At 38.3% G+C, this 26,543-nt stretch overlaps 4 protein-coding genes across 6 annotated transcripts in view; 3 read left to right on the top strand and 1 right to left on the bottom strand.

Annotated features, from left to right (window-relative positions):
* Positions 1 to 1,333: 1,333 nt before the first annotated feature.
* LOC121528096 (H-2 class II histocompatibility antigen, A-U alpha chain-like) lies at positions 1,334 to 5,454 on the top strand. Its single transcript, XM_041815250.1, has 4 exons — positions 1,334 to 1,528; positions 3,778 to 4,041; positions 4,116 to 4,397; positions 4,497 to 5,454. Exons 1-4 carry the CDS (start codon positions 1,474 to 1,476, stop codon positions 4,619 to 4,621), a joined length of 726 nt encoding a protein of 241 aa, XP_041671184.1. The 5' UTR covers positions 1,334 to 1,473; the 3' UTR covers positions 4,622 to 5,454.
* Positions 5,455 to 6,964: 1,510 nt separating this feature from the next.
* On the top strand, positions 6,965 to 10,629 carry LOC121528767 (H-2 class II histocompatibility antigen, A-U alpha chain-like). Its single transcript, XM_041816350.1, has 5 exons — positions 6,965 to 7,081; positions 7,619 to 7,703; positions 9,615 to 9,878; positions 9,954 to 10,235; positions 10,486 to 10,629. The coding sequence occupies exons 2-5, from the start codon at positions 7,646 to 7,648 to the stop codon at positions 10,608 to 10,610; spliced, it is 729 nt and encodes a 242-aa protein (XP_041672284.1). The 5' UTR covers positions 6,965 to 7,081; positions 7,619 to 7,645; the 3' UTR covers positions 10,611 to 10,629.
* Positions 10,630 to 12,671: 2,042 nt separating this feature from the next.
* Positions 12,672 to 26,543, top strand: part of ppp1r9bb (protein phosphatase 1, regulatory subunit 9Bb) — a 61,775-nt gene continuing 47,903 nt past the window's right edge. Inside the window, exon 1 of one of the 2 annotated variants that reach the window (XM_041816345.1) lies at positions 12,672 to 12,745. The gene's annotated coding sequence lies outside the window, so the exon portion shown is untranslated. Of the gene's footprint in view, positions 12,746 to 26,229; positions 26,359 to 26,543 lie in introns of those variants that run through there. The other variant, XM_041816346.1, reaches the window with a different exon arrangement.
* On the bottom strand, positions 12,710 to 20,075 carry sgca (sarcoglycan, alpha). 2 transcript variants are annotated; one of them, XM_041816347.1, is made up of 11 exons: positions 20,004 to 20,075; positions 19,623 to 19,751; positions 19,368 to 19,519; positions 16,504 to 16,570; positions 16,214 to 16,412; positions 15,957 to 16,125; positions 15,103 to 15,311; positions 14,856 to 14,882; positions 13,431 to 13,610; positions 13,238 to 13,264; positions 12,710 to 13,158 (listed from the first exon to the last, which is right to left on the bottom strand). In XM_041816347.1, the coding sequence occupies exons 1-11, from the start codon at positions 20,038 to 20,040 to the stop codon at positions 13,152 to 13,154; spliced, it is 1,203 nt and encodes a 400-aa protein (XP_041672281.1). In that variant the 5' UTR covers positions 20,041 to 20,075; the 3' UTR covers positions 12,710 to 13,151. The 2 variants fall into 2 exon arrangements, with proteins under 2 accessions (XP_041672281.1, XP_041672283.1); XM_041816349.1 differs by lacking the exon at positions 12,710 to 13,158 and having other exon boundaries at positions 13,234 to 13,264.

The raw sequence follows: 26,543 nt of genomic DNA, 5'->3' as shown, positions 1-26,543 counted from the left end.
CCAAAGCTTACATAGCTCAAGCTAAACTCACAACATAGCTATGTAGGTACTTTAAATTGCCTAGCTAAGTTAGCATTAGTTATGTTTTTGAAACCTTACGTTGCTTAAGCTAACTTAGCTATAGACAACGTATCTTTGTAGCCAACAAAGTTAAACCTAATCTCACAAGTATTAATTTAAGCTATGTAGGTACCTTATCTACCTAGCTATGTTAGCATTAACTATGCTTGCTAAAGCTCACATGACTAAAGCTAACTTAACTACAATGGCTCATGTAGTAACATAACTACGTAGCTTGCACAGCTTTGGTGACATTTTTCTTAGTTTTTAATGAAATGTTTCTTAGTCTGTAATATTTGTTATGTGGTAATTTCATTAATGTAACAGTCATTCTTCGTTTATAAATAAAGCTGTTTTTTATCTAATACTGGAAACACATTGTACTGGCAAATAATGGCACTTCCTTTCTGAGATATTTAATTGAATAGTCTGTGAGAGTGGCTGTCAGAGATTTATAATCTGCAGCCAGACCCCTCTCCATGTGTATTTTATGATTTAATAGGTGAAGGCTTTTCTTCAGCAGTGTTTATGTGTGTTTATTAATTAGCAGTCTTAAAGTTGATTTTCATGTTAACTGCGTTCTCACTGGGGGCTGCATGGTGGTGCAGGTGGTCCTGGTTCAAATCCTGGTGGGACAGGACTTTTCTGTTTTCATCAGGCACACCAGCTCCCTCTCACAGACCTAAAACCTGCTTGTTATGTTTATTTGTGACTCTAGCTGCATTTAGGTGCGTGACTAATTGTGCCTATATGTCAGCCCTGTGACTAAATGGTGACCATCCCAGGGTGTACCAGCTCTCGCCCTGTGACAGCTGAGATTAGTCCACCCTCTATGACCTCGACAGAATAAGCGGTGTAGGTGATGGAAACGATGATTGTAGTTTCCCCATGATTGGACTCAGGTCGGACTAAACTGCTCTGTAAAAACTGTTTTTGCCTTTTGTACCACGCAAATGACGTTTCAGGGCACTGAAAACATGGCATTTGGAAAAACACCTTCCAAGGTGAAGGTTTTTACTTTTAACTTGGTGATTACAGACACACAGTTCAAGGATCCCCAGTTCAAACTCATGATCCCTGAAAGTTCAGACCTGGGAAGTTGAAGAAGAAGAAAATGAATGAAAAAAAAACAAAGCGCCCTGATAAGGCAGACTAGTAAAACAGGTTTTGTTACTGTTTTACCATCATGTTTGTATAAGGGCGGAGGGTTCAAGTGGCCGGTCAGGGATTTGTCATGTCTCATTTTCAGCCTTTGTCTCTTGCTATACAGATACACAGCGCAGACTTTTGCAGATCGACAAAAAAAAAGTGATTTCAGTGACTGGAGAAATACAGTAATCTCTAAAGACAAGCAAAATACACAGTAAGATTTTTTTTATATGCACAGGGAGGATAGCTTATTGTTGTCGCACCATGAAGCAATCTTCTCTGCTTATTCTAGTGCTGAACACCGTCTGTGCCTCACGACGTAAGTTTCTTTTTACTAATTTATCACTGTGCTACAGGAGTCTAATCAAAGGAGAGTTTTCTAATTTTCTGCATGATAAATTGGGGTGAAGTTAAAGGTAAAATGGGCCAGTTTTGGTAAACAGTGTTTAGTTAATCAATTCTTTAAATGTTTTAATCTTAATTGAGATTAAGAATCTCATTTACAAGAATGACCTGGCCAAGACCGGCAGCAACATGATTAATAAAATTACAGAAATTAAACAAACCAATTACAAAGTTCAACCAGCTAACTAGGTCATAGAACAGAACGTCATCAGTCAAACCATCTAAAATTGATGCATTTCCCCCTAATGCAGTATTAATGCCTCCACTAATGCTTTTTATTTTAGTCTTTAGATTGAATTACTTTTAGTTTCAGTCACATTTTAGCCTTTTTAAACTTTAAAGTCTCAGTCAGCAAAAACTCAAAAAAATTTTTAGTACAGTTTTAGATGATAAAAAGTCCTTACATTTTAGTCAACATTTAAAACATTTATTTTTAAAATGACTTTATTAGCCATACTATAAAACTAATATACAGTGCCTTTAAACAGTATCATGCAGAACATTTAGGCATGTTTGAGCTAAAAACTGAGGCTTAAGTGAGGCGAGGACATGGCAAAGTACACACTCAAAGAGTGAGGTAAGGTGTGAATGTGACGAGAAAGCACGGTGTAGCATGCCAGTCAGGCAGGTAGTAGGGTTGCCACCTGGCAGGACCTTACCAGATCCTTATATTGTAGCCTGATGCTACAATTTAAAAAATCTGCATTGATCTACACTTAGTACCTGTCAATGACAAATTGAAAACAGAATTTTTTGCATATTATTAAAAAAGAAAAAAGAAAAAGAAATATCCCATTGACATGAGAATTCCAACCCTTTGCCAAACACTTGAAATTTAGCTTAGGTCAAGCCTGCAAAAAATTTCTGCAACACTGAAGATTCCCAAGAGCACAGTTGCCTCCATGATTCTCAAACAGAAAAAGTTTGGCACAACCAGGACTCTTCCAAGAGCTGATCCCCTGGCCAAGCTGAGCAATCTGGGGGAGAAAGGCTTTAGTTATAGAGTGACCAAGAACCCGATGGTCACTCTGATAGTGCTTTCAGACAGACACAGTTCTCAGAATCTTATTGCTTTCTGGCAAATCAGCCCGCATTCACACCAGTTTAAGCAGAACCAAAGTGCAAGGACGTTACTTTGCGTTACTCAGGCGGTTTCTTGAGTTTATTGATTACTTGGTCTGGTGTTCGGCCTTCGCAATCTCTTCCACGAGTTCGGCATATAACTTGCTCTTCCTTGCACTACTCTTCAGCCTCACCTGGAATTCTGTCGATTCACAGATCACAACCAAACATTTTTTCTCCTCAGCAGACCACTTCTTCTACACTTTCCGCACGTCTTCACAACCTTAGAATATCCCTGATGATGTCACAGTTTGTGGAGAAGAACCAACTATTTTTTGAATCCAGCTAAGAACAAACTTTTCAGGTTCTGAACCAAAATTTTTTTTTTTCAGTGAATGCACTAGCAGGTTCAAAATTAAGTTTGGGAACAGGCACAAAGCCCTGCTAGTCTGAAAGTTTTATGTCTGAGCTCCAGAGAACCTGTATGGAGATGACACAAAGTTCTAGGAGGACAAGCATCACTGCAACCCTCAACTGGCGGGATGGCAAGATGCCTTTACTCAGAGCGAAGAACATGAAATCCACCTGGCTTTCACATGGAGTATTTTGTAGTCCAGTGTAATGTACTGTTCTGTGCAGACAGTACTGCTGATGGTGGTGGTGTTGTGTTTGAGGCTCTTTTTTCCCACCACAGTCACGTGATTTGTGTCATTGTTTGTGCACTGTTGCACTTCATGCTGCATATACGGAAGTTTTCCTTTGTTGTTCGTATGGATGAATTATTTTTGTTTGCTGGTGAAACATGAAAAGCAACTTGTTTCTGATGTCCTTGTACAACTGGCTGGTGGTTAAAAGTGCAGCTCTGAAATTAAATTACAATTGAACTCAAAGACAGCACACACTGTCAGTCCACTAAGCTTCATTTTTTCCAACTAAATAAAATGAGTCACGTTGAAATGCAAAGAAAACTACAAGGAGAACTTTAAAGATGTAAGATTCCCCAGCTTCATTTGGCCTATTTTAACTGACTTCACCTTACAGTGATTGCAGTCAGCAGTAGTACTCGTTTCTAATTATCTTATGTCCATTTTGTTGTTTCAGTTCCTCATGAAATCGTCTACGTTGTGGGCTGCTGGGAAAACAGCACAACGCAAGTTCAGTATGAGTTTGACGGTGAGGAATTACTCTACATGGACTTTGTGAAAGATGAGATTGTTTATTCAGTGCCACCTAATATGGTGTGCAACCCAAGTGAAGTCATTGATGACATACGTATTCATAGAGATGCTTTTAAGGCAAAAAGAGGATGTTCAGTAGTTGAGGCTGTCCTTAGAATTGAGGGGATACATCCGCCAGAGGAGAAAGGTAAGTATGAACATTTATCAGTAATGTAAAGTTATGTTTGACACCATTGATGACTGACTTTCATCTCTTTGAAGACCCTCCAGTGAGCATCCTCTACCCTGCAGACGAGGTTCAGCTTGGAGTCAAAAACAACCTCACCTGCTTCGTGAACCACTTCTACCCACCAGAAATCAAAGTCAGCTGGACTAAAAATGACCGCCTGATGTCAGACGGGGTGTGGCTCAGTCGATATTATCCCAATGAGGATCAAACCTTCCACATGTTCTCCACCTTTGAATTCACACCAGAGGAGGGGGACATTTACAGCTGCACAGTGGAGCACGTCGCTCTGGACTGGCCTCAAACAAGGATCTGGGGTGATTGTTTATCCTTGATCGATTTAAGGATTTAGAAGAAGATAAATACTTTGTTGATCCTGTAGTAATGATGCATTTGCTCTCTGACTCCCTCTACAGATGTGGATGTCGGCCCTCGCAGTGTTTGGCCAGATGTGTTCTGTGGAGTGAGCATGACTCTGGGCATGTTGGGGGTCGTAGGTGGAACAATTCTTATGGTTAAAGCATCCCAGGAACACAAATAGATTCTCTATTTTCCACCTGGTTAAAGGCTTTTCTTGTCTGTGTAGCTTTGCTTAATGCTGCTTATGTAACAGAGGTAAAAATGCACAGAATTATTCATTTTTGTTTATAGAAATTCAACTTTATTTTTTTACTTTATTCAATTCTGTTAAGTATTTGTGGATTTTAAGTTAATGAGACATTTTTATTGACTGTTCTTTTAAAATGAATGTTTCTTTTGGTACTTACCCCTTTTGCCCTTTGCTGTTTCTGTACCTCTTGGCTCACCGTAGTTCCCTCACAGAGCTGTTATGTTGTTATGTTGAGGGTAAGTTGTGGAAAAATGCGCTATTTTGGTCGAATTTTTAAATGTTTCATAACCATTTAGTCACCTTAACCAGTCAATTGGATTCATTTTTGAGGGCAAAATATTCCTTTAAAAGCTGTTTTAATGTAGCGTTTTCGGCGCCATAGAAATGGGGCATGTCCATCCTTGCTATGTGATTAGTGTTGCATCTGCAGCTATTTCTAAGTGTAAACGTTATCATTTTACATGTTTAGGAGCAGATGTGCAGAAACCAGATACCAGAAGGCAATTTAAAACTTCTTATTGTCTTCTTTAGGAACATTTTCTTCGAGAAATATCAAATATTTTTAGCTTCTGTTCATTTCTGCCATATGTGCTCTTTCATTTTGGCCACTAGGTGTCACTGTTTGACAGTTTCTTATCCTTTTTCACATAGTTTTAGAGGAAAACACATAGACTGTAGAAAGAAATAGACAAACCCCGTGTGACATCAGTCGTCTGCTTACAATAGGTGGACTCAAACGGCTCTTGAAGCCAATCCATGGAGGCTTCCATATTGAAATCACGGTCTCAGCCGAACTTTGGATCAACCTAACGGCCCGCCCACTAAGCGTGACTACCTGTCAGCCTACTAGCTAGCATTCTGGTTGACAGAAACGGAGCCTCTGCCTGCCGAGCTATCTGTCAATCAAATGAGACGCGCCAATCAGCTTTCATCCTAAATATAATCCAAACGATCGTGGTACAAAAACATTCACCCCCCTGAACAGTGGGAGCACAATAAGACACTAGCTAATGAGACACGTTTGGTGTTTTGAACCAGGCTGTAAACCAATTTATTTCTAGTGTCAAAACCGGCTGTTTAACATGTGTCCAGACGGGACTTCCGGTGTTCCTGCAGCCAGCCTCAAGTGGACACTCGCGGTATAGCAATTTTTTGCACTTCCACATTGGCTTCATTTTTCAGGACTGGAGTTTGCCGCTTGGGAAAACACTGTTAAATTCAAAAGAAAACAGATGATTTTTGGTTTATTTTAGCAGCTCTTCGCTAGCAATGTGTAAACTGAGTTTAATACATGCAGAAACGTAATTTCAATGTTTTGTTTTTTTTTTAAATGATAATTGTAAATTGAGCTCTACACAGAGCTGTTATGCTGTGCTGAGGGAGCAGAAGTGCAGATACCAGAAGACAATTTAAGAGTTTTTGTTGTCTTCTGCAGGAGCAAATAAATGCTGGAAAACAGTCCATGATCTCGTCCTTCTATACTCCATACACCTGTTACACTTAGTGCTTAGCTTACTCTGAATTAATGCCAGGGATGCTTGATATTGAAGTCTACAGTTATCTGATATGCAATGTTTTAAAACACAATTAAAGTTATAAATTCATAGCTATCAGTTGTGTTAGTGTGTGGAGGTCTGAGGACAAAAGACCACCGCTAACACTGACTATTGCATGGAGCTGCATTTTGTTCTCCATTTCTTCAAAATGATGCATGTTCTTCTCATGCCATTTGGGAAGTGAACGGCAAAAAATGCATTATCAAAGTATAGGTAAGTGCTAATAAGCTAACTTTGCCTAGTTCCTGTTACTCAACATTGATAAGAGAATAACTGTCAGCCAGTGTTCTGGTGATATGTTAGTCAAAAGGCAGTATTATTCTGCACAGATTAACACTAAAATGCTCCTGTTACACCCAGCCATGTTACTGGCCATAGTGGCAAAATGCTCCACCAGGTGGTTTTGATCAGTACAACTTACTTTTCCAGCCTTTTCTCACCCCATCCCTATTTTTGTGAGATGTTTTGCTGCCATCAAATTCTAAATGAGGCAGTATTTTTGAGAAAATGGTAAAATATTTCATCTTAAACATCTGTTATGTTGTTTATGTTCTATTGTGAATAAATCATGGGTTCATGATATTTGCAAATCTCGGCATTTTGTTTTGATGTACATTTTACACAGTGACCCAGCTTTTTTGGAATTGGGGATGTACAAACTCTCAGCATAGCAAACAACCTTTGTGCCAAACCTTTGTTGAAGAATGATAGAATAAATGCGTTACTTCCTCGTATTCAGAGTGAAAAGTGATTTGCTTCTGTTTTCTAACTCGTCTGTATTGATGTCATCACATGCAGCAGCTTTCACCTCTGGACCTGATTTGTTCACCAGCAGGTATGTAGCACTGAAATAAAAGTATTTGCATGTTTGTTTTTGTGGCCACTGCATACAGCATGCTGATTTAGTAAGTGAGGAGACCAAAAATGTGTGGTAAAGTCACGTCTTGATAGCTCTATTTAAGGCTCGACCAAAACAAGCAGCCTGTCCTCTGGTGATTTTGAACTTTGGAGACGGAGGAGTAAAAGGACTATTTTTCTCTTAAAACTTTTTTAAACATTATCCTGAACATAAACACATAATTCATCCTGTGCCTTGATTTAGCGAGCATCCAAAAACTGTGAAAAATGTAATGATGCAGGGCAGACTGGTAATACGAGTTCAGTTGCTGGTTTCTCTTCAATGTTTGCACAAGAGAGGAGAGTTCAAGTATAAAGAGCTTGTTAAGCTTCCTCTTCTGTAACTCACTGATTAAGGCGTTTGCAGAATCACAAAAGACAGCCTACTGTTGCAAAAACAGAGGAACTAAATTAGAGAACGACATGTTCTGCATCTTAAAGAAGAATTAGAAGATAAAGTATTATTCTATTACAGAGAGCTGTGCCGTACTTCAGCCCAACCATGAAGCCATCTTCTCTCCTTATTCTGCTGCTGAACTGCTTCTGTGTCTTCTCACAAAGTAAGTTTCATATTTACTACTCTTACTGTGCAGCAGAAATCTTTTCATGGCACTTTCCTGACTTTGTGTGTAATATACTGGAGTGAAGTCAAAGGTAAAACGGGCCAGATTTTGGTAAACAGTATATTTGAGTATTATTTACTCCTTTAAATGTATTTAACCAGAAAAACCTTGTTGAGATTAAGAATCTCATTTACAAGAGTGTCCTGGACAGGACAGGAAGCAGTACAAAGTTACAGACATAAAACAATTACAAAGATCTCAGAGGAGATTATTTCTTCATTAGTGGTGGATGCATCATGTTTCAGGGGCATGCATTAAAACGGGCACCATAAAAAATGTAAAACAGTTATATTAAAGATAACAGTACATTAACAGCAGGCAGTTCCTCATATTTGGTCCATTTAGAGGTTCTAAAGTGGGCAATTCTTTTTTGTCAATTTACATTGTTTATTTGTCCAACTTAGTCCTCTGAGAAGGTAGTTCAGAAAAGGGCAGTTTATCATTTTTGGTCCTTTAGAGGGAAACAAAAACAGCAATTTGTGATTTTTTTTCATTTAGAGGGAACCAAAAAATATATAATTCATGAATATTTACATTTAGAGTTCCCCAAAATTGCGATTTTTCATTTTTGCCCATTTGTAGGGCAACAAAGACAGCAACAATTTAGAGGGCAACTCACCATTTTTGTCCATAAGATGACAGCATTTAGAAAGCACGGAGCAATGCCAGTTTATCAAATTTTGTCCATTTAGTTGGCAACAAAGATGGCAATTTATCATTTTGGCAAATTTAGAGGGCAACAAAGAGTACAATATTCATCAATTTGGTAAATTTAGAGGGCAACTCAGGATACAATTTGTCACCATTTGGAGGGCAACAAAATTGGCAACTTGTCATTTTTGGTCAATTTAGATTAGAATCAAAAGAGGCAATTCTTCAAGTAATGTCCATTTAAAGCACAAAAAGAGGGTAATGTGTCCTTTTTTTCTATTAAGAAGGCAACTAAGAGCGATATGCATCAAATTTGTCGCATTCAAGTTCAAGTAATTATGCCCATTTAGAGGCAACTCAGAGGGCAATTTGTCATTTTTGTTGAACTTTATCCATTTAGAAGACAACAAAGTGGGCACTTTGTCAACATTTACATTTGATTCTAAAAAGAGGGCAACTTGTCATATTTCATCCATTTGTCAATATTCACAATAAGAGTTCAAGAGGGCAGTTTGTCATTTTTTCATCCATTCAGAGGGCAGCAAAGAGGGCAGTTTGTTAGTATTTACCAAAAGAGGGCAACTTGTCATTTTTTCATCCAGTCAGAGCAGCAACAAAGAGGAAAATTTGTCATTTTGTTTGTCAATTTAGAGGGCACCAAGTGGGCGATTTGTCCATTTTTGTCCATTTAGAGCACAACAAAGAAGGCCCATCTCCACACAGGATCTCCAGAGCTGAGTCAGATAGATCATGGGGTTCTTGGTCACCTCTCCTACTAAGGCCCCTCTCTCCTGATTGTTCAGTTTTGTTTGGTGACCAGTTCTTAAAGACTCCTGGTTGTGCCAAACTTCTTCCACTGGAGGATCAAAGAGGCCTCTGTGCTCTTGGGAGCCTTCAGTGCAGCAGTACTTTTTGTAGCCTTCCCCAGAACTGTGCCTGTCAAAAATCCAGTTTCTGAGCTCTACAGGCAGTTCTTTTGACCTCATGGTTTGGATTTTGCTCTGATGTTTATTGTCAGCTTTGAGGCCTTCTGTATAGAGGTGGAAACCAATCAAGGTGTAGAAACATCTCAACAATCAAGAGAAATTTCTAACCTTACCACAAAATGTCTCTTCCCCCTCTATTGTTTTGTTCTATGTTTTCAGTCAGCAGCAGTACCTGTTTCTCATTGTTCCTATGTCCACTGTGTTGTTTCAGTTCCCCATGAAATCGTCTACGTTGTGGGCTGCTGGGAAAACAGCACAACGCAAGTTCAGTATGAGTTTGACGGTGAGGAATTACTCTACATGGCCTTTGTGAAAGATGAAACTGTTTACTCTGTGCCACCTAATCTTATGCTCAACCCAAGTGAAATCTTCGCTGGCAGACATGTTCATAGAAATGCTCTTATGGCAAAAAGAGCTTGTGGAGTAGCTGAGGATATCTTCAGAACTAAGGGGATACATCCGCCAGAGGAGAAAGGTAAGTTATCACGAGCATTTAGCAATATTAAGTTATTTTTGACACTACTAATGACTGACTTTCATCTCTTTGAAGACCCTCCAGTGAGCATCCTCTACCCTGCAGACGAGGTTCAGCTTGGAGTCAAAAACAACCTCACCTGCTTCGTGAACCACTTCTACCCACCAGCAATCAAAGTCAGCTGGACCAAAAATGGCCGCCTGGTGTCAGACAGGGTCTGGCTCAGTCGGTATTATCCCAATGAGGATCAAACCTTCCACATGTTCTCCACCTTGGAATTCACACCAGAGGAGGGGGACATTTACAGCTGCACAGTGGAGCACGAAGCTCTGGACTGGCCTCAAACAAGGATCTGGGGTGATTGTTTATTCTGGTGATGTTCCTAGGTGTATGATTTTAGTTGGTAGCAGTTGGTTTCAAAGTAAAGAGCACTGTGACAGCAAGGCACAAGTCATGAAGAACACTAGGGGATCCAACCTTAAACTGTTTAGCTGACCAAATGTGTGCATCCCTTGTTTGTTCTTCAATTATTTCAGGATGCGAAACAAATTTCATCCTGTGTTGCTCCTGTAATAATGATACATTTACTCTCTGACTCCCTCTACAGATGTTGACGTCGGTCATCGCAGCCTTGGACCAGATGTTTTCTGTGGAGTGGGCATGACTCTGGGCTTGTTGGGCATTGCTGGTGGAACATTTTATATGGTTAAGGGACACGATGCACACCAGTAATTTCTCTAATTTAAAGCTCCTGTTTGGAGTTTTTACATGGTTATGAAGCTGAGTGAAACCCAGCCTTTGTTGGCTCTCTGATTGGTCGGTTCCCTCCGTCTCTTGCCTCATCTCTACAGTCTGTTCAATATCAGTCCAGTCCTGCTGGAAGTTTCCGCTCGGTTGCAGGGAGTTTTTTTTTCCACTTTTACTTCACTAAATGTTCACATTGTGCTGTGCTCATGGTGGATCATGCCGGGGATTCATCATATGGAATTAATTTTTATTTAGGGGCATAAACATGAGAAAGTATGGCTTTTGATAGGTTTTATTTGTAATGAAAGATGGTGAAATTACAACAAGCAAACAACAATTTGACAAACTACACACTTTCATTTGATTATAATGGTACCTTGTATAGCAAATATGTAAATATGATTTCCCACTGCAATAATAAAACCAGAGTGTGGCAAAAAAAAAAAAAAAAACAGAAACCCCAAGCAACATGCATCCATACTTTTGTTTACTCCATTTTTCATAGTAAGTCATATTTGGATGTTTTATTGAGATTTTGGCATATTTATCTCCTTACCCTCGCAAAATAAAGTTTGTTTTTTGTGATAATGGAATACTTTTCTGGCACTATAATGAAACAACAGGTGTGTGTTAATATGCTGTCAGAAAAAGCCAAAATATGTCTTAGTCTGACTATCAGGCTAAATGTAATTTCTTGAGATTGGACTGGCCAGCTAAATAATGCGGTGGGGGATTAATTCAACCTTGTATGTGTACACCTCAGTCAGACCAATGGCATAAATGCTAAGCATAGCAGAAGTTACGTTGTGTATTTTTTTGGACAGCAACATAACCTGGGGGATAAGCAGCATCATATATGAACCAAAAGTAAAGTGTACAACATTTATGAAAGGTGCAAAAATAGGTCAAACACTCAACATTTGACTTATGGTTAGCTGCTTGTGAAGTAATGCAACAGTTCATGGTAAAACTTTTTTGAATAAAACCAGATTAAACTTCCATTTAGGGTAAGGGTTGAGGTAACAGGATATCAAAAGTTAAAAGTCAAAAACCTGACTTCTAAAACCTGTTTACAAAACGTTTAATAGAGCAGAGTATACAGTCTGCCTACAGGTAAAAACATCCTTCATTAAAACATTCTAATTCAGCCAGTATAGCTTATGTAGCTCTGTTAGCTGTCTAAGCTATGTAGATAACTGAGCTATGTAGTTAAAGTTAAGCTCACAAAGGCAGCTACATTAGCTTTGTATCTATGTAGCTAAGTTAGCTTTAGCTCACCTTACTAATAATGGAGCTATGTAGCTAATGTGGCTAATGCTAAGCTCACAAAGCAGCTATGGAATCTATGAAGCTATGTTATCTACGTAGCTTTGTCAGCTTTAACTAAATTCCCTTAAGTTTTCGTTGCTAAATCTAATTCAGCTATTTTGGCTTTTTTGGTAATGTTATTAAAGTTGCTAGCCTGGCTATGTTAGCTTTAGCAATACGAAAGCTAAAGTGATGTATGTATCGGGTCTATACATAATTTAATCCTGGATTAGACGTCTGAACTTTTTTCCTGTTTTATTTATAAATTGTTAGTCTGTAATGTTTGCAGTGTGTTTTTTCATGAATGTTACAGATAAACTTTGTTTATAAATGTATTGTATAATACAGTTTCATATATGTATAGACATTTTTTAGTTTTTATATCTGATCGTTTGAGCTTTTTATTCTAAAAACTTGCACAGTCCTGTCAACTGTATTGAATGATGTCATAGACTTGCCTCTGGCAACATGGCGGCAACATTTGCATCAATCTCCTGTCGCATATTTGTCTGTGCAAAGTGATACTTTAATTTGGATCAAAAATCAATTCATTCAAATTAATGTTATGTAAACGCTGTCCTTGTTTGTCTGAAAAGTTGCATTTTTTTCGTCGACCTTTATTTCCTTATGTGGCGGACTTAATATGGTGGAATTAATAAGGCGGCGATGCACGAAGAAAAAACAACAAAGAAGACGTTCAGTTCAACTGACTTCCGGTATTAGAAGACAAGATATGGCAGCGCTCGTCTGACTTCCAGTATGAAGTGGAGGTCCTCGGCTACATCCAGGTCATGTTCCAACTTGTTAGCAAGGTAAGACAAGACTAAGACTGGCAAAAAAAATGTAAGAGTATTTTTTTGTCACAGAAAGCAAAACGAGACTTCAATGTTAGTCTAGATTTAAAATCCATGTTATTTCTCAACTTTTCATACAAGGGATATATCAGTATTTTCATCAGTGTTTTTGCAATTATTAAAGGTTTGATAGATTATAGTCCATAGTTGTATTAATGGTACAATCTGTATGATTAAATTTGTTAAAAGAAAGTAAGTGTTTTGACTAAAATTGAAGGACTTTTCATTGAGTAAAACTGGACCGAAACTATTACAATCAACACTGCGTCACAGGAAGCGGAGTGAATAAAATGTATGGATTCATGTCTGAGTGGGGCTTTGATACCAAACAATTTCTTGAATAATACTTTATCTTTTGTGCTTCTCACTTCCTGCAAGAAAAAAACATCAGGATGAGTTTTTATTTGTGTAATTAATAATATAAAAGTGTTGTGGAAGAAGTGGGCTTACCTGGGGAGGGTATCACTGTAAGGATCACTGTAAAGTGAGAAAACATTTTTTTTTGGCTTAATTTGACTATAAAGTGAGTCATCGATATCAGTTACATAATAGTGATAATAATAGCATCAGGATGACTAATGCTGCTAATGAAAGTGACAGATCTGTAAATCAAAGTTAAAAATAAAGCAGGAGCAGCTCTTACTGCTGGGCCATGATGAGGGGGATGTTGGGGCTGTCAGACTGCAGAGGTGGAGCCTCCTCCCCGGTCCGGTAGTTAAACATGGGCAGAGTGGATAGAGGTGGAGGAACGCTGCGGCGTCCAGCCATATTCCTGAGCTCGTCGGTGTTCCCATGGATAGTGTGGTGGTGGTAGAGCTGGATCCTGCAGCAAAAACACAACATTAATTTAGTGTTTCTCTGCAGTTCTTCTATTGTAAGGTTAAACTGACACTAAATTGCAGTGAATAAATATGTTAATGTTTACTTTATTTTGCTTTTTGGTGCATTTTCTGTTCTTTGCCTAATTAGATATCATAATTTATTATTATATTATTGTCTTGACTGCAATTACACTGAGGTCTAAAATTTCTGTATCATTTTTTAAATCAAATTAAACCTGTGCTATTTTGTCTCTCTGGGCATGCAGAGGTTAAGTCACCATCACTGGATAGCACTGGATGCTACTCATTGTAGCATCTCCCTGTTCCCACAGTGATGTAGAATAATGACACTGCTGCTCCTTTGAATGTCCCATTTCATTTTAAAACTGCCAGACACACATCCATCTGGCGTGTGGTTTTGCACTTCTAGCTAATTTCACTGCCTCTAGCTCTCTCAAAACACCACTGGGTCATGAAACACGAACTCAGACCGCTGCAGTTGCTATGGTCAAACTCCCAACCAGACTGCATGGCCAGGTGCTTGATACCAGAGACTTTTCCCCTGCCTCAGCCGGCAGGTGAAAAATGGCGCTAAATTTCTCATTCTGTGCTTTCAAACAGAGCTGCTACTACGGCAGCCGAGATGGACAAAACGGCTGTTTTCTTGCGGAAACACTTTGTAGTCGATCATTTTCAGGCGTGTCTGATGGCGCCGGTGTGTTTTGGGCTTAAGGGATTTTCTTCAAACTTTGCACAAATATCCACTCTGAGTCAAGGATTGGATTTGAGGGGGTACAAGGTCAAGGTCACTGTGACCTCATATCTTGTGCATATGATAATTCAAGAATGCATGGGGGATTTTTTGTGAAATTTGGCACAAACCTTCATTTGGACTTGAGGATAAACTGTTGATATTTTGGAGATTAATGGTAACTTTAACCTTAGTTTTTGTGAGGTCACAGTGACCTTGTATCATATTGTAGCCTAGTAGCTATATCCTCTTTGCATTCAAGTAATTTCCGTCTGCCCCAGAATAAAGAAAACATAAAGAGACATACAATACTCTTTTGCAAAACTTTCATCTTTGAAGCAACTTTAACTCCAGCTTTGAAATAAGCAGAGCATTTCCCTCTATGATTTGCATTAAGTAAATTAATTAGACAACACTTTGTACTATTTTTTCCACCAATTTGTATAGAATATTGATTAAAGCATTGATAAGAGTAACAGTAGTTCAGTGTACTTACTGGTTTGTTCTTGCATTCCTCTTTGCACTGCAAAAGAAGTAGAAGAAAAAAAATGATGTGTCAAAGTTTATCTGAATCAATCAAAGCCTGACTTTGCTCAAAGCTTCCGTTCACCCACAGATCAGAGCTGGCTGTCTGAGACGTCTGCATAAAATTCCCACAAGCATTAACCAAGAAAACATTTTGTCGTCTGACACTGACATTTGACATTGTGTTATTATTCAGGAGATTTAAAACAGATGCATACACTCCCTCTCGTCTGCAAAACATGACGTAGGCCAATATGATGAAAAGGACCAGGGCGAGGATCAGGGGCACGATCACTGTCACTATGTAGTCTGGGAAGTAGTCTATGCTCGGGGGGGACTCAGGAGGGTTGAAGTCGCCTGCGCCCTCCAGGATCCCTGAGCCCATGGTGGGAGCAGGTGGAGCTGGCTCCTGTTTTGACAGGTCAAACTGAGGGGAAGAAAAAACATCAGAGTGATTCCTCAGTCAGGCAGGCAGCCACAGGAGACACAATCCTTACTGAGCTTTCATGGAGTTGAAAGGATGCAGTGTGTTTTCCAAAACAGGGTTCAAGTTTACAATAATTTTATAATTTCTGGATTAAATGTCCAAATTTCTGTGGCTGTGTTCCAGAGCTGCAACTCTAAACTGAACTAAACATAAATAAGAAATAAGATGACTGCTTTGACTTTAAAGTTGTTCTTTTAGCTGTGGTTATTCATCCTAAATATACCATAAATACTATACCTACAACCATAACATGAGACTCAAAGTATTTTCCTTTACATTTTCATTTCATAAACAGAGATTTAAAATGCAAATGCTTGGTTGTTGAGAGATCTGCATTACTTATTAGTAACAAAGTATATTTAAATAGTCACTGCCATTCATTTTGTTTTTATCAGGCATCTGCAAAGATTTAAAACTCAACTAGAGATCACTCAGTCTCGTTGTGGAATTTCCTGTTGGCCCTGAATCTCAGCAGTAACACTGAATATCTGCTGTCTGCCTTTTGCATACTGGTCTTCTTGTACATCATAAAAGCTGCTCATTCCAACATGTCTTGAAGTATACTAGCATTCTTTTGTGTCTCACCAGCTCGGTCTTGCACCAGCTGATACAGTTACTGGGGATGCTGCAGAAGTTACATCCTCCAGGGATTTTGACTTTGGCTCCTGCTGTGCACTGTCTCTCATGCTCGGCTGTGAGCGTCTTCAGTAGACAGTCTGAGAAGTACTGCTCCGACCCTACTTTAACATACACACTGACAGAAATCACATTTTTTAAAAAATAAGAAAACGTGACAGGGTGAAACTCAAAGCCAGGCTGCGTGGATCCCTCTCTCTAATTACCCTTCAAAGTGTCCGGCCAGAGGGAGAGGGACTCTGCCGCCACGGTCCAGGGCGTTTGTAATGTTGACAATCTCCAAGGCCTCAGTATCCCACAGCTTCTGTAGATCCTGCTTTATCTCCCCCTGGACACTAGAGGGCAGCACCTTCTCAATCTCCCTCAGCTTGATGAAGACCTCAGCCTGATAGGGAAGGATCTTTTCTATGAAAGACAACAGGATGGAAGTAAATAAACACTATAATCTGACATTAAAAGCACACACAACTGCAGTGATCATTTACTTCACACAGACCTGCAACTGCTTTGATGACAAATAACTGTCTGGTTGTTTCATAGCTCCGTTTGTTGATGGCGTAGACCTACAGGAGAAGATATGTTTGTCATGATAGCATGCATTATTTTCTCTATATTTGAAATTTCACACAAATGTTATTTTTTATTTAGGTTTCTAATGATAAGTGCTTTATAAATGGTTATGCCATTGCCTGCACAAATTAAAGGTGCAATATGTAGAATTTTGGCACTGAAATGCCCACCTGTATGTAAAACTTACTACCCTTATATTTCTTTTTAAGTTGAGGTTGAAAATTGGAATATTTATATTATATTAAATATATCAAACTATTTCCAACAGTTTTTAAAGTTAGAGAAATCCTTCATTTCTATAGTTGTAACAGCGGGCAGACAACATTTTTATAGCTGAAATTGAATTCTAGAAATGTTATGAACTGCCACTGAAACCTGCTGTTCTGTTGCTGTACCTCAATCATGATTATTCTCCACCATCAGCTGTATGTTCTGTCACCCAAGCTCACCCTGTAACTCCATCCTCCTTCATCCATCTCCTACACTCGTGACCCAATTCCTGTAACACTGTGACCTGCAAGTCCAGTAAGGAAGTGCTGCTCAACTCTACCCATCTCCACTAATTATTTTTTGTTCTGAATTAAGGACTCTATTTCACAAAAATGCTACCCCATAAGGTTTATTTGCTGATCAGTTGGGGCTAAATGGTTCATTGAGGTTATGGTTTGGTTTATACCTCAGTTTGGGGTCATAATTCAACAAGAAAAAAGCAGCACCAAGTCTGAAATGCGTATTTCTAGGTTTCTCTAATCTATTATTTTAAACTTGCAGTAGTAACAGTCACAATCGCCTGACTGCATTGTAGCAACTGTGAAGTTTGTTGGAGTAAGGATCACTGTCCATCGATCAATTTTTTTCTGCTTAACCGGAAATATAAAGACTTAAAAAAACAAGGCACAAAGAGTGGTAAAAGGAGATTAAATATGGGTGAAATGGCTATAAAGTTGTGGAAATTGGGTGGAATGGGATGAAAAATTGATATAACCAGGCAAAAATTGGTTAATTGTGGTTTAGATGGGCAAAAGGATGAAAAAAGTGGTTGATAGAGGCAATAATGGGTCAACAGACGCAACAATAGGCAGAAAGAGGCAAAAACTGATTTTGAAGTGGCAAAAACAGGCAGAAAAGTGATGGAAAGGATTTAAAATTGACAAAAATGGGTTTTAACTGCCAAAAATGTACTAAAATTGGCAAAATTGGTGTTAAAAAGTGATGAAAAGGGTTAACATTTGGTAAAACTGGTCCCAAGAGGGAATCTTGACCCCAGGGTTGAAAACCACTGGTGTAATGTTTAGGAGGTCGAATACCTTTATTTACTTTGATTATTGTTTTGATTGGAAGCCCTTAGTGGCAGATTCTGTGTACTGCACTTTTAACCCTCCACTTATGAATGTGGTTGACATGACTATCTTGGTGAATATACCTATGATGCCTCCTGGTGTCCAACACAAAGAAGTGCACTTATTTACAAATGATCAGAAGCCTAAACTACCTGTAGCCATTGCAGGAGGATGATTTTTTATAGTTTTGCCACTGAGAAGTTTGGATTTTTCAGATAATTACCCAGACAAAAACAGGACTAATATTACATGCCAAGAAGAAGGTGAGGAAGATATCCTGCCAGAATGTTGCATATTTTGTGAAATATTTCATTAAGAAGACGTATGAGCTGAATGAGCCAAGCTAAGCTTAGCATACTTGTTTAGCCAGTTAAATATTTGTTTCTATGCTGACTAACCAGTTTTTATTTAAGTACACCATCTAACTTTTCACCTACATTTTAAAACATATTTAAAACTGCCAAAATGGTCTGGAAAGTCATGCTATATTTCCAATCAAACTAATAAATATGACTTTAGTTCATATTAAAATGGAAAGTACATGACTTGTTATAGCCTGTAAGCTAACACACTGTTAATGGTTTCTATGAAAATTACTGCAGAAATGACATTTTTAATGTACAAACAGTACATTTTGGATGGAAATGTAAGAGACAGGAGGACTTTTACAGGCATGTTGGCTATCACTGGGATTCCCAGAGAAACAAATGGACTTCTAGTTGATTTAAATGAATGAATGATTTATTTTGTGTGTATTTACTATAGCTGCAAATTCCAGATTTTGATTTTATCACATTTGTTGGCTAGATTTGTGTGTATACCTATGAAGCTTGACTTTTCTTGGTGCTAGATTCATTCTGGATAATATTTTAGTCAATTAAGACCAAGAAAATCTGCGTTTTTATTCACACCTTTTCCATTTTCCATGCACTTTTTAAATTTCATCTTCACTTTTAAATTGAAAAAGCATCATTGGATTGATAGCTGTGTATTTGCTAATATACAAGGATTCCATGCATGTTAAATATTAAAGAAAACCTAAAATATAATCATCCTTAACCCCTAAAATGTCCTGAATTTGTTAGAATAAAAAGTGATTTGAGTCAGTTATAATCTTTGCTTGCATCCAAACACCATCATACTCCCAGCTTCATGCTGTTTGATTGAGACTTTAAAGCCACTTCAAACTTTCCACCGCTTCTTCTTCAAAGACGTGCATCTCCCTGAATATTTAATGCTGCTTCAAAATAACGGCTCTGGAGAGAAAGCCAGAGCTTTTGTCTCTTGGGATTTGACAACAAAACCAGACATTTACCACCAGTGTGTCAGACAGCTGCATGTTTGTAACGATATATCTGTGGATTCAAGTGAGTGTCCTATTATCTACAGGAACAGAAAATATACAATACTCTCAGCCTTCTAATTAATGGTGTAAATGTTGACTTCATACCTCAATTATACTTTTCCCTGGGGACATTGGCGTGCCGTACAGGAAGCCATTATCAAAGGGATGCCTCTGGGTGAAGCGGAGCCACTCAGGGAGGTCTGGGAAACTCTGCAGGTTGCACTTAAAAATCATGGGGTCATCATACAAGCGTCCAGCTTTAGAAACATAAAAAAGAGACGTAAGAGCAGAACAGGAAAATCTTTACAATAAAGGTTTCTTTGAAACAAAGAGAAGTAATAATTTGATTTGGACTCTCACAGTAAAGTTTTGACAACGGTTCAAAGTCGTTCTGGAAAGTCTCTCTCAGCAGCTCGTATGAAAAAAACCTCCCCACAGGAATGTTCAATTTGATCTCTGCTTTGGCCCCGAGCAAGCTGACAGCACAAACTGTGAGAAAGTTGAAAAAAATATCACCAAATGATTAATCTGAGTGGTTTAAAATGGCTAACAAAGACTTAAACTTGACTTTAAAATATGACAACACAGAAGCACTAGTTGAAGTCAGACATAGAGGCCTACGATCCTAGACAGCTGCAATCAGGAGACAATATTTACACTTATTACCACAGACCTGATGATAAGAAGGCTTTCTGGTGCTGTAACATTACATGTAGAGTAGGATTTAATGAATAAACTTGCCTGTTAAAAAGAAGAGCCAGCTCCTGCAGCCTGCCATCTTGTTTGGGCCAGTGATTGACAGAGCCAAGCGGAGAGGGGCTTGGTCACAGCCAGAGACATGTCAGAGCTATTTTTGCCTCGCTCACCTAAAAACATCCGGCAGGCCGTCTGCAAGTAAATCAGACAACCAATTATTCCTCATCTGGTGACATAAAATCAGGCATTCAAGGCAAAAGTCCCCCCCTACTGTTATGATGACTAAATGTGACCCAAATCTTTACATTTCCAGCTGCCAAATGAAACAATGAAGAATAAAGGAGTTTGGACCTGTGATGGGACAAAGCATGACATTATGTCTGCTTGATGGCTTCACACTTCATTTTGGTCCCATTTATCCTTTAAGAAAACTCATCATTCATACATTCTGTAGGATTTTACATCAAACCGTGCTGAACTAGCAGCATAAAACCAAACTTTAAACTTCTACTTCATTGGTTTTAAGCGGCAACTAGCAAAAAAAAAAAAAAAGACTCTGCAACATCTGGGTCCTTAAACCACTACAGAGTTGAGAACCAAGGACTTAAAGCACAAATGTACAGTACTGAAAGCCACAAAGCACGGGTGTGCAAAGTATTTGCAAATTTTAAATACTGAATGAAATATGACCTGCGTTAGAACATAAAGCTTGTGCTTGACTGAATTTTACTTCATTTCAACACTGGGCAGTGCTGCTCTGCTAAATCTGTAAACATTTTGAAAGCAACAAATCCCAGATGATTCCAGAATAATGAAATCTCAGCGTTAAACATTTCAGAGTTTATTTTTACCCCTTAAGTACAATCTAAACTCAAGTCTGAGATGAACTGTCGTCAATGTTAGAAGTTATTTGACAGTGTTGATCCAACTCTGTACAGAGTCAGTTGATCTAAGCTTCACCTGCTGTCACATCAAATCTGGAAGAATATGTAGGTGGAGTTTTCCCATCATGTCCTTGGGCAAGTGGTTTAGATGTTTTAGATCCTTGTTGTTGTCTGTTGCACTGTGATCACTGTTAGGATTCCTTTGCTCATGTACCCAGTGGATTACTCTTATTTTTGATGGTAGACACTTTTGCACCATGGGTGAAGTTATCCACAGTCAGTGGGTTCCAGCCTATACCTGTGGAGAGAAAAAGACTGAGACTGGGATCAAATATCTATCACAGAAGTCACTTCTCATCTGGAAACACTGTGAACCAGCAAAAGCTGTTATAAAATGTCTACATTGGACTGGACTGAAAGGATCTTAGGCACCTGAATAACTTGTGCTTGAGACAAGAAGAAGAAGAAGTATATCATTTAAAATAAAAAATGGAGTACAGGAATACATCAGAAGGTGTTTTCTAGAACATTTTTTTGTTTCTGTACAGCATTCTTGCGGGGGGACTCTCTACTTTGCCACAGATGTTCTACACAAGGAGGCATTGTTAGTTAAATACTGTGGGGCACCACTTCTGCTAATTTGGTAGAGACTATTGTCAACTGGATTTAGAATTGATTCCCAGTCTGGTCTCTGTTTAGTGTATTTTTTCCTCCATTTTCTCTGCCCATATTTCCGTCTCTCTTCAACTGTCCTATTGAAATAAAGGAAAAACCCCAACCAAAAAATCCAAAAAAGCAACACTAGTCTTGAAATGTAAATATAACCAAGAACCTGTATATAAACTCTGATAGAGTGTTACATTTTACACTATGGGAGTTGAATTTAAACTGATAATTTTGCTGACATTAAACCATTAATCGAATATATTATATTAAAAAACAAAACAATAATGATATTCTGAATCATAACACCCTGATGAATAAAGACAAAAGGATTACAGCTGAAAATGGCAGCAAAAATCACACTCATTTCCTCCCCTGTTGGCTCTGTCTCAATGTCTAATTTACAAAACTGCTCTAATCATCTTTGAGCACCTTCACTCCATAAAGTTGGAAGCTTCATGCAGTTTGATCTTCTTTTATATCTGAATGAGTTAAGCCATCAGTGGCTTCCCTCTCTGCTGCACAGAGGGCACTGTCATCCTCACCAGGATCTAGTGGTGTCCTGGGCTGACCAGGGCCCCAAAAATCAGATCTGCAACCCAAAAATCCATAATAATGACTGGCTTTTTGCCGGGACAGCCATTATCAGAAAGATGTGATAAAGGCAGTTTTTCCCTTCAAATTAATCAGTTATAAATCATATCAATAGATTGTGTTTACTAACTTTATTACATTAAGGTGAGATACTGCAAAGTGGTCCCATTATTCTTATGTGTTTTAGTATCTGGGCCTCAATGAAAAGGTCTGGACACCCCATAAAGTATGTCTTTAAAACCTTATGTTTAATTTAAGGTATTAAGCTCAAGTATTTCCATTGTCTGCTACTTTATATTTGCATTCATTAGGGGATATTGCACTTTTGACTCAATCAGGTGTTTCTGATGGCTTAAGTTATACCTTTTATATCAGAAAATAAATACGATGATGCCTGCAGGCTAATGATATCACTGTCCAGGACGTTAATCTCCCTAATAGGATTACTTACAGCACACGAGATACACATCTGATTAAAATAGTTTCCCTTTAAATGCTCATATAAATTCTGATTCCCTTCTTTCTATAAAGTGTAAATATTGAGATGCAGAGTAACAGACAAACATCATTATTATTTTGTATTAAATTTTAGCTAAGTTGAATTTTAGTTTAATGTATTCTCTTTCAATGTCATTTTTTATTACTCTGTGTTTCTTTTATATTTTTTCTTGATTGACGCGTGTCACATGATATCAAAAGGAGCACAATGTTCTAGATAGGTAACAAAAAATACATATTTTGAATGAGCAGAATTCCTAGCAATGAATAATTCACCCTTAGTAAAATTTGATTGATCCCATTATTAAGCTTCATATTCTGTTATTTTCTGATGTATTGTCATATTAATACATTTTTTATCTAACCATTTTGCAACTTTGACCTTTTACCTAAAGGTTGTCTTGCTATGGGCTTCTTTTACGATTAAAAAAAAAAATTCATCTATTTTTTTCATTTAGGGCATATATAATATAGACTTAGATAAAACCACTGAAAGGCACTGCTGCCTCACTGAAAGAAATGTACATGATTTGACTGCATTTTAGTCTTTGCAGGCTTTAGTTCTCTTTATAATGTTCTCAAAACTCGGCCTTTGAAGTGTCCGTTAATAAAAATGAAGGACAGCTTGAAAAGAAACCACATGTTATATTCAATGTCTGTACTGGAACAGCTGCATGAATGCGTTACCCTTGAAGTTAAATCAGCTCTTTAAAATACCAAACCAAGACGATGCAGATTTAAAAACAGCCCTCAAGCACATAAATAGTGATGCTTTGTCTGCTTTCAGTGGTAATATTTATTGAACCTATCAGTACAGATGCAGATTGCAGGAAGCAACAATGTGCCTTGCTAATGACTGATGTTATTGGCCATAGAGGTTTGACGTGAGTGAAGATTTACTGGGTCCTAAAGCTGGTTTTGTTCCCTATAGGCTATAGCCGCCTTAAATTGGATGTTTCAGTGTTTCAAATGGGGTTTCAGCTAATTGTAATGGTGTTTAAGTATGTTTAAAGCTTAAAATTAATAAAAGGTATATTCTAGTGTTCTGATGTTAATGACCTTACTATTACATAATCCACTAGATTAATTCGCAAGCTAATCAGACATGCTCCAATTCTGTTTTTTAAATTCAGGATGTTTAATTATATTGTGGACAGTACTTTATTAGGACAATATCATATTTGAAACATATATTTGACCAAGCCTGAAAGACGTCAGCCCTTTGGTTACCGACAGGAGCTTTGGAAATCAATCCATGGCGGTTGCCGTCATGAAAACACTGTCTCAGACTAATTTTAGATCGGTCTAGACACAGCGAGGTGGTTTACAAACACCTACAATGCGCTAGCTTGCATCTGTTACCACTAATTATGCATCACCTGTAACCTCCTTAAAACCAGATTTGACAAGTTATAAAAAATTGATCCCCTGCACAGTATGTGACCTTAAAGGAATGAACTATTACAACTCAAATAGCATTTGGCACCAGGCTTTAAGCATGCACATTTCTGCTGGAACAAAAGGCATTTTAATCTAAGGTGTGTATGTGACTTCCAGTACTTCTACAGCCAGCCTCAAGTGGACACTCGGGGAACTGCATCACATCCCGCACTCCTGCAATGTCTTCATTTTTCAACACCATAAGTGACAGCCTGATTTGAATATACTGCAATACTTGGGAGTAGCTAACCAGTTTACTTAGCTAGTGTTTGTTTCAGCAATTTGCACAACCAGTCTATTTCAATTATGCCATTGTTTTAAGAGAGATGAGGCAATTGTCAGTCATCTGTCAAATTAAGTTAGGTACAGTCATGTTTTACTCAATAAGCTATTCAACACATTTATCTAACGGTTTCAAGTTTACAGATTGCTAAGCTAGCTCATTAAACTTATAAGATCAAACACTTAATTTGTTTAAAACAAGTAAACCTAAATTGAGTGTCTTTTGTGGCCAAGGAGTACAAATAAATTGTTTATAAGTGTTTATAACAGGTTACGAAAAACTAAGTTAGTTCAACTCAGTGTTTCTGGGTAAAACTGATGCTGTTTTTTACAGTGTGGTTGCCAACCTAGAGGGTCTGGGTCCCTCTAATAGGGGCACCAAAAGGGGATGGGTAAAGGCTGTATGTTCACACTTCAGACATTAATGCTCAGTTTTGATATTTGTTCATTTTTTTTGTTTGGCTGTTTACACTGTGGTCAAATTCCAAAAGATCAGCTATGTATCTGACTCAGTACGACATACAGGGTTACCAGGTCTGCGGGAATTGGGCTGCTTTTTAGGTACTGTCGCGGGTAGATTTTTTTGTCTGCGGGTTGAGCTGACCCAATTTTGATGTCTTGTGTATGTGTATTTAATGTCCAAAGCATAATAAACTACTTTATTTACCCTATAATACAACTCAATCAACCAGCAGAGAAGCAGGAAAACAGAGAACATGGCACACAACCAGAGATCCACTGTGCCACATAGACATGCACGCCACACACAGAAGCTGTACACCTGCATGCAGACAAGCAATATGTGTTGTGGCAGAGGTTTAACTGGCTTATGCTGAGTTTCAGCTTTGGGCTTGGTTTTGGCTAGTTTTTATCAGCCATTAGGCCAGATTTGTCACCCACACCTGGCAACCCTGACCACATATGAAGTGGCCTGAATCTGATGTGGAAAAATCAGATTCAGTGTAATTGTGTTAACAGTCAAAAGGAAACCAGATTTGAGTCACATATAAACTAAAGAAATCAGATTTGGGCCACTTGTAACTACAGAGTGAATGTACCAGTTTTATTTGTTTGAAGTGACTGACTTTGAGGTTTTTTTTCTAATAAAACAAGATGAATCCCATGCCAAAGAGCACCTAAAGAATGCTGTCCATTATCTCAATAATACAGTAATTCTACAGTTCTCTTAAATAATGTGTAGCAGTTCTTTTAGGATCAAAATTGCGGTTTACTTTTAATAATACATCTTTTATTTTCTTGTTGATTCAGTGGGATCAGCTTCTCTCCTAAAAGCTTTGGAAAGGCTTCAGGGAGAACTGCTGAGCTAGCTGCATATTAATTTTAGCTAGTAGCGATTAGCTGTTTCAAGCATATTCTCTCAAAAAATGCACACGTCCTTCATGAATATAATTTTGAGTGTTTTTACTTAATTACGTGTTGTTTTAAGTTAACTTGTAAGTAGTTTAATAAAGTTTTATGTCGAGTTTAAGCACAAATAACACGTTTGTTTTCGCTAACGGTTCTGACGAGATAAGCTAACTAGCTATTGCTATTTCATTGTTATGCTAGCTCCGTGCAGTTGTAACCATGCACACAACTTCTGTCGTGTTTTTAGGTTTTTAAAACGTGTGCTACACAGGACTAACCTCCTTTAATTTATTCTTTTTTAGATTTTCGTTTTAGAAACAGGTTATTTCAGTTAAAGGCTGGCTTAAGCAGTGACTTTTCCATGCTGTTTGGGAAGCAGTTGCTTGCCTAAGTATACTAAATCATACCCGTTCCTCTCCTCAGCACATACTACTACAACTACCTAATTTATTTTTCCATGAATACTTGAACATATCATTTCGGTATTCATGGCATTATAAATTATGATTGTATGGTAGCAGTAGTAAGTGGACCTGGCAGACGGGCACTAGGACCCAGCTGCCCCCGGCTCCATGCAGCAGCACTCTGCCGCTGCTAGAGGAGGACCAGAAATCTGCAGCTCCACAGAATGAAGAGATCAAAATGATGCTGCCTGCAAAAAGGGATTAAACGTAAGCAATCTGTCGTCAGCTGCGGTAAATCTGCGGCTCATTACTGCTCTACTTCTCTGTACGAATATTTTTCAATGACTAATGACTGCATATATCTGTAAGGGCTAGGTTTGCATTGTTGGTACTGCAAGCGAGCTAATGACAGATGCATCGTGCTCACTTTCTCCGTTGCATTGGACGAGAAT

Source organism: Cheilinus undulatus, linkage group 20, assembly GCF_018320785.1.
Source record: "Cheilinus undulatus linkage group 20, ASM1832078v1, whole genome shotgun sequence".
NCBI lineage: Eukaryota > Metazoa > Chordata > Actinopteri > Labriformes > Labridae > Cheilinus > Cheilinus undulatus.
The sequence above is the reverse complement of the archived record's forward strand: the minus strand, read 5'-3'. Positions and strand labels throughout refer to the sequence as shown.

Bases quoted from the DNA above. Each gene is read 5' to 3' on its own strand.
- LOC121528096 (XM_041815250.1), top strand. From the start codon at position 1,474: ATGAAGCAATCTTCTCTGCTTATTCTAGTGCTGAACACCGTCTGTGCC. The intron at 1,529-3,777 runs GTAAGTTTCTTT...TTGTTGTTTCAG, and splicing joins CACCGTCTGTGCCTCACGAC to TTCCTCATGAAATCGTCTAC. The intron at 4,042-4,115 runs GTAAGTATGAAC...ATCTCTTTGAAG, and splicing joins ACATCCGCCAGAGGAGAAAG to ACCCTCCAGTGAGCATCCTC.
- sgca (XM_041816347.1), bottom strand. From the start codon at position 20,040: ATGGCAGGCTGCAGGAGCTGGCTCTTCTTTTTAACAG. The intron at 16,126-16,213 runs GTAATTAGAGAG...GATTTCTGTCAG, and splicing joins CTGGCCGGACACTTTGAAGG to TGTGTATGTTAAAGTAGGGT. The intron at 14,883-15,102 runs GTATGCATCTGT...CTTCTTTTGCAG, and splicing joins TTTTGCAGACGAGAGGGAGT to TGCAAAGAGGAATGCAAGAA.
- LOC121528767 (XM_041816350.1), top strand. From the start codon at position 7,646: ATGAAGCCATCTTCTCTCCTTATTCTGCTGCTGAACTGCTTCTGTGTC. The intron at 7,704-9,614 runs GTAAGTTTCATA...GTGTTGTTTCAG, and splicing joins CTTCTGTGTCTTCTCACAAA to TTCCCCATGAAATCGTCTAC. The intron at 9,879-9,953 runs GTAAGTTATCAC...ATCTCTTTGAAG, and splicing joins ACATCCGCCAGAGGAGAAAG to ACCCTCCAGTGAGCATCCTC.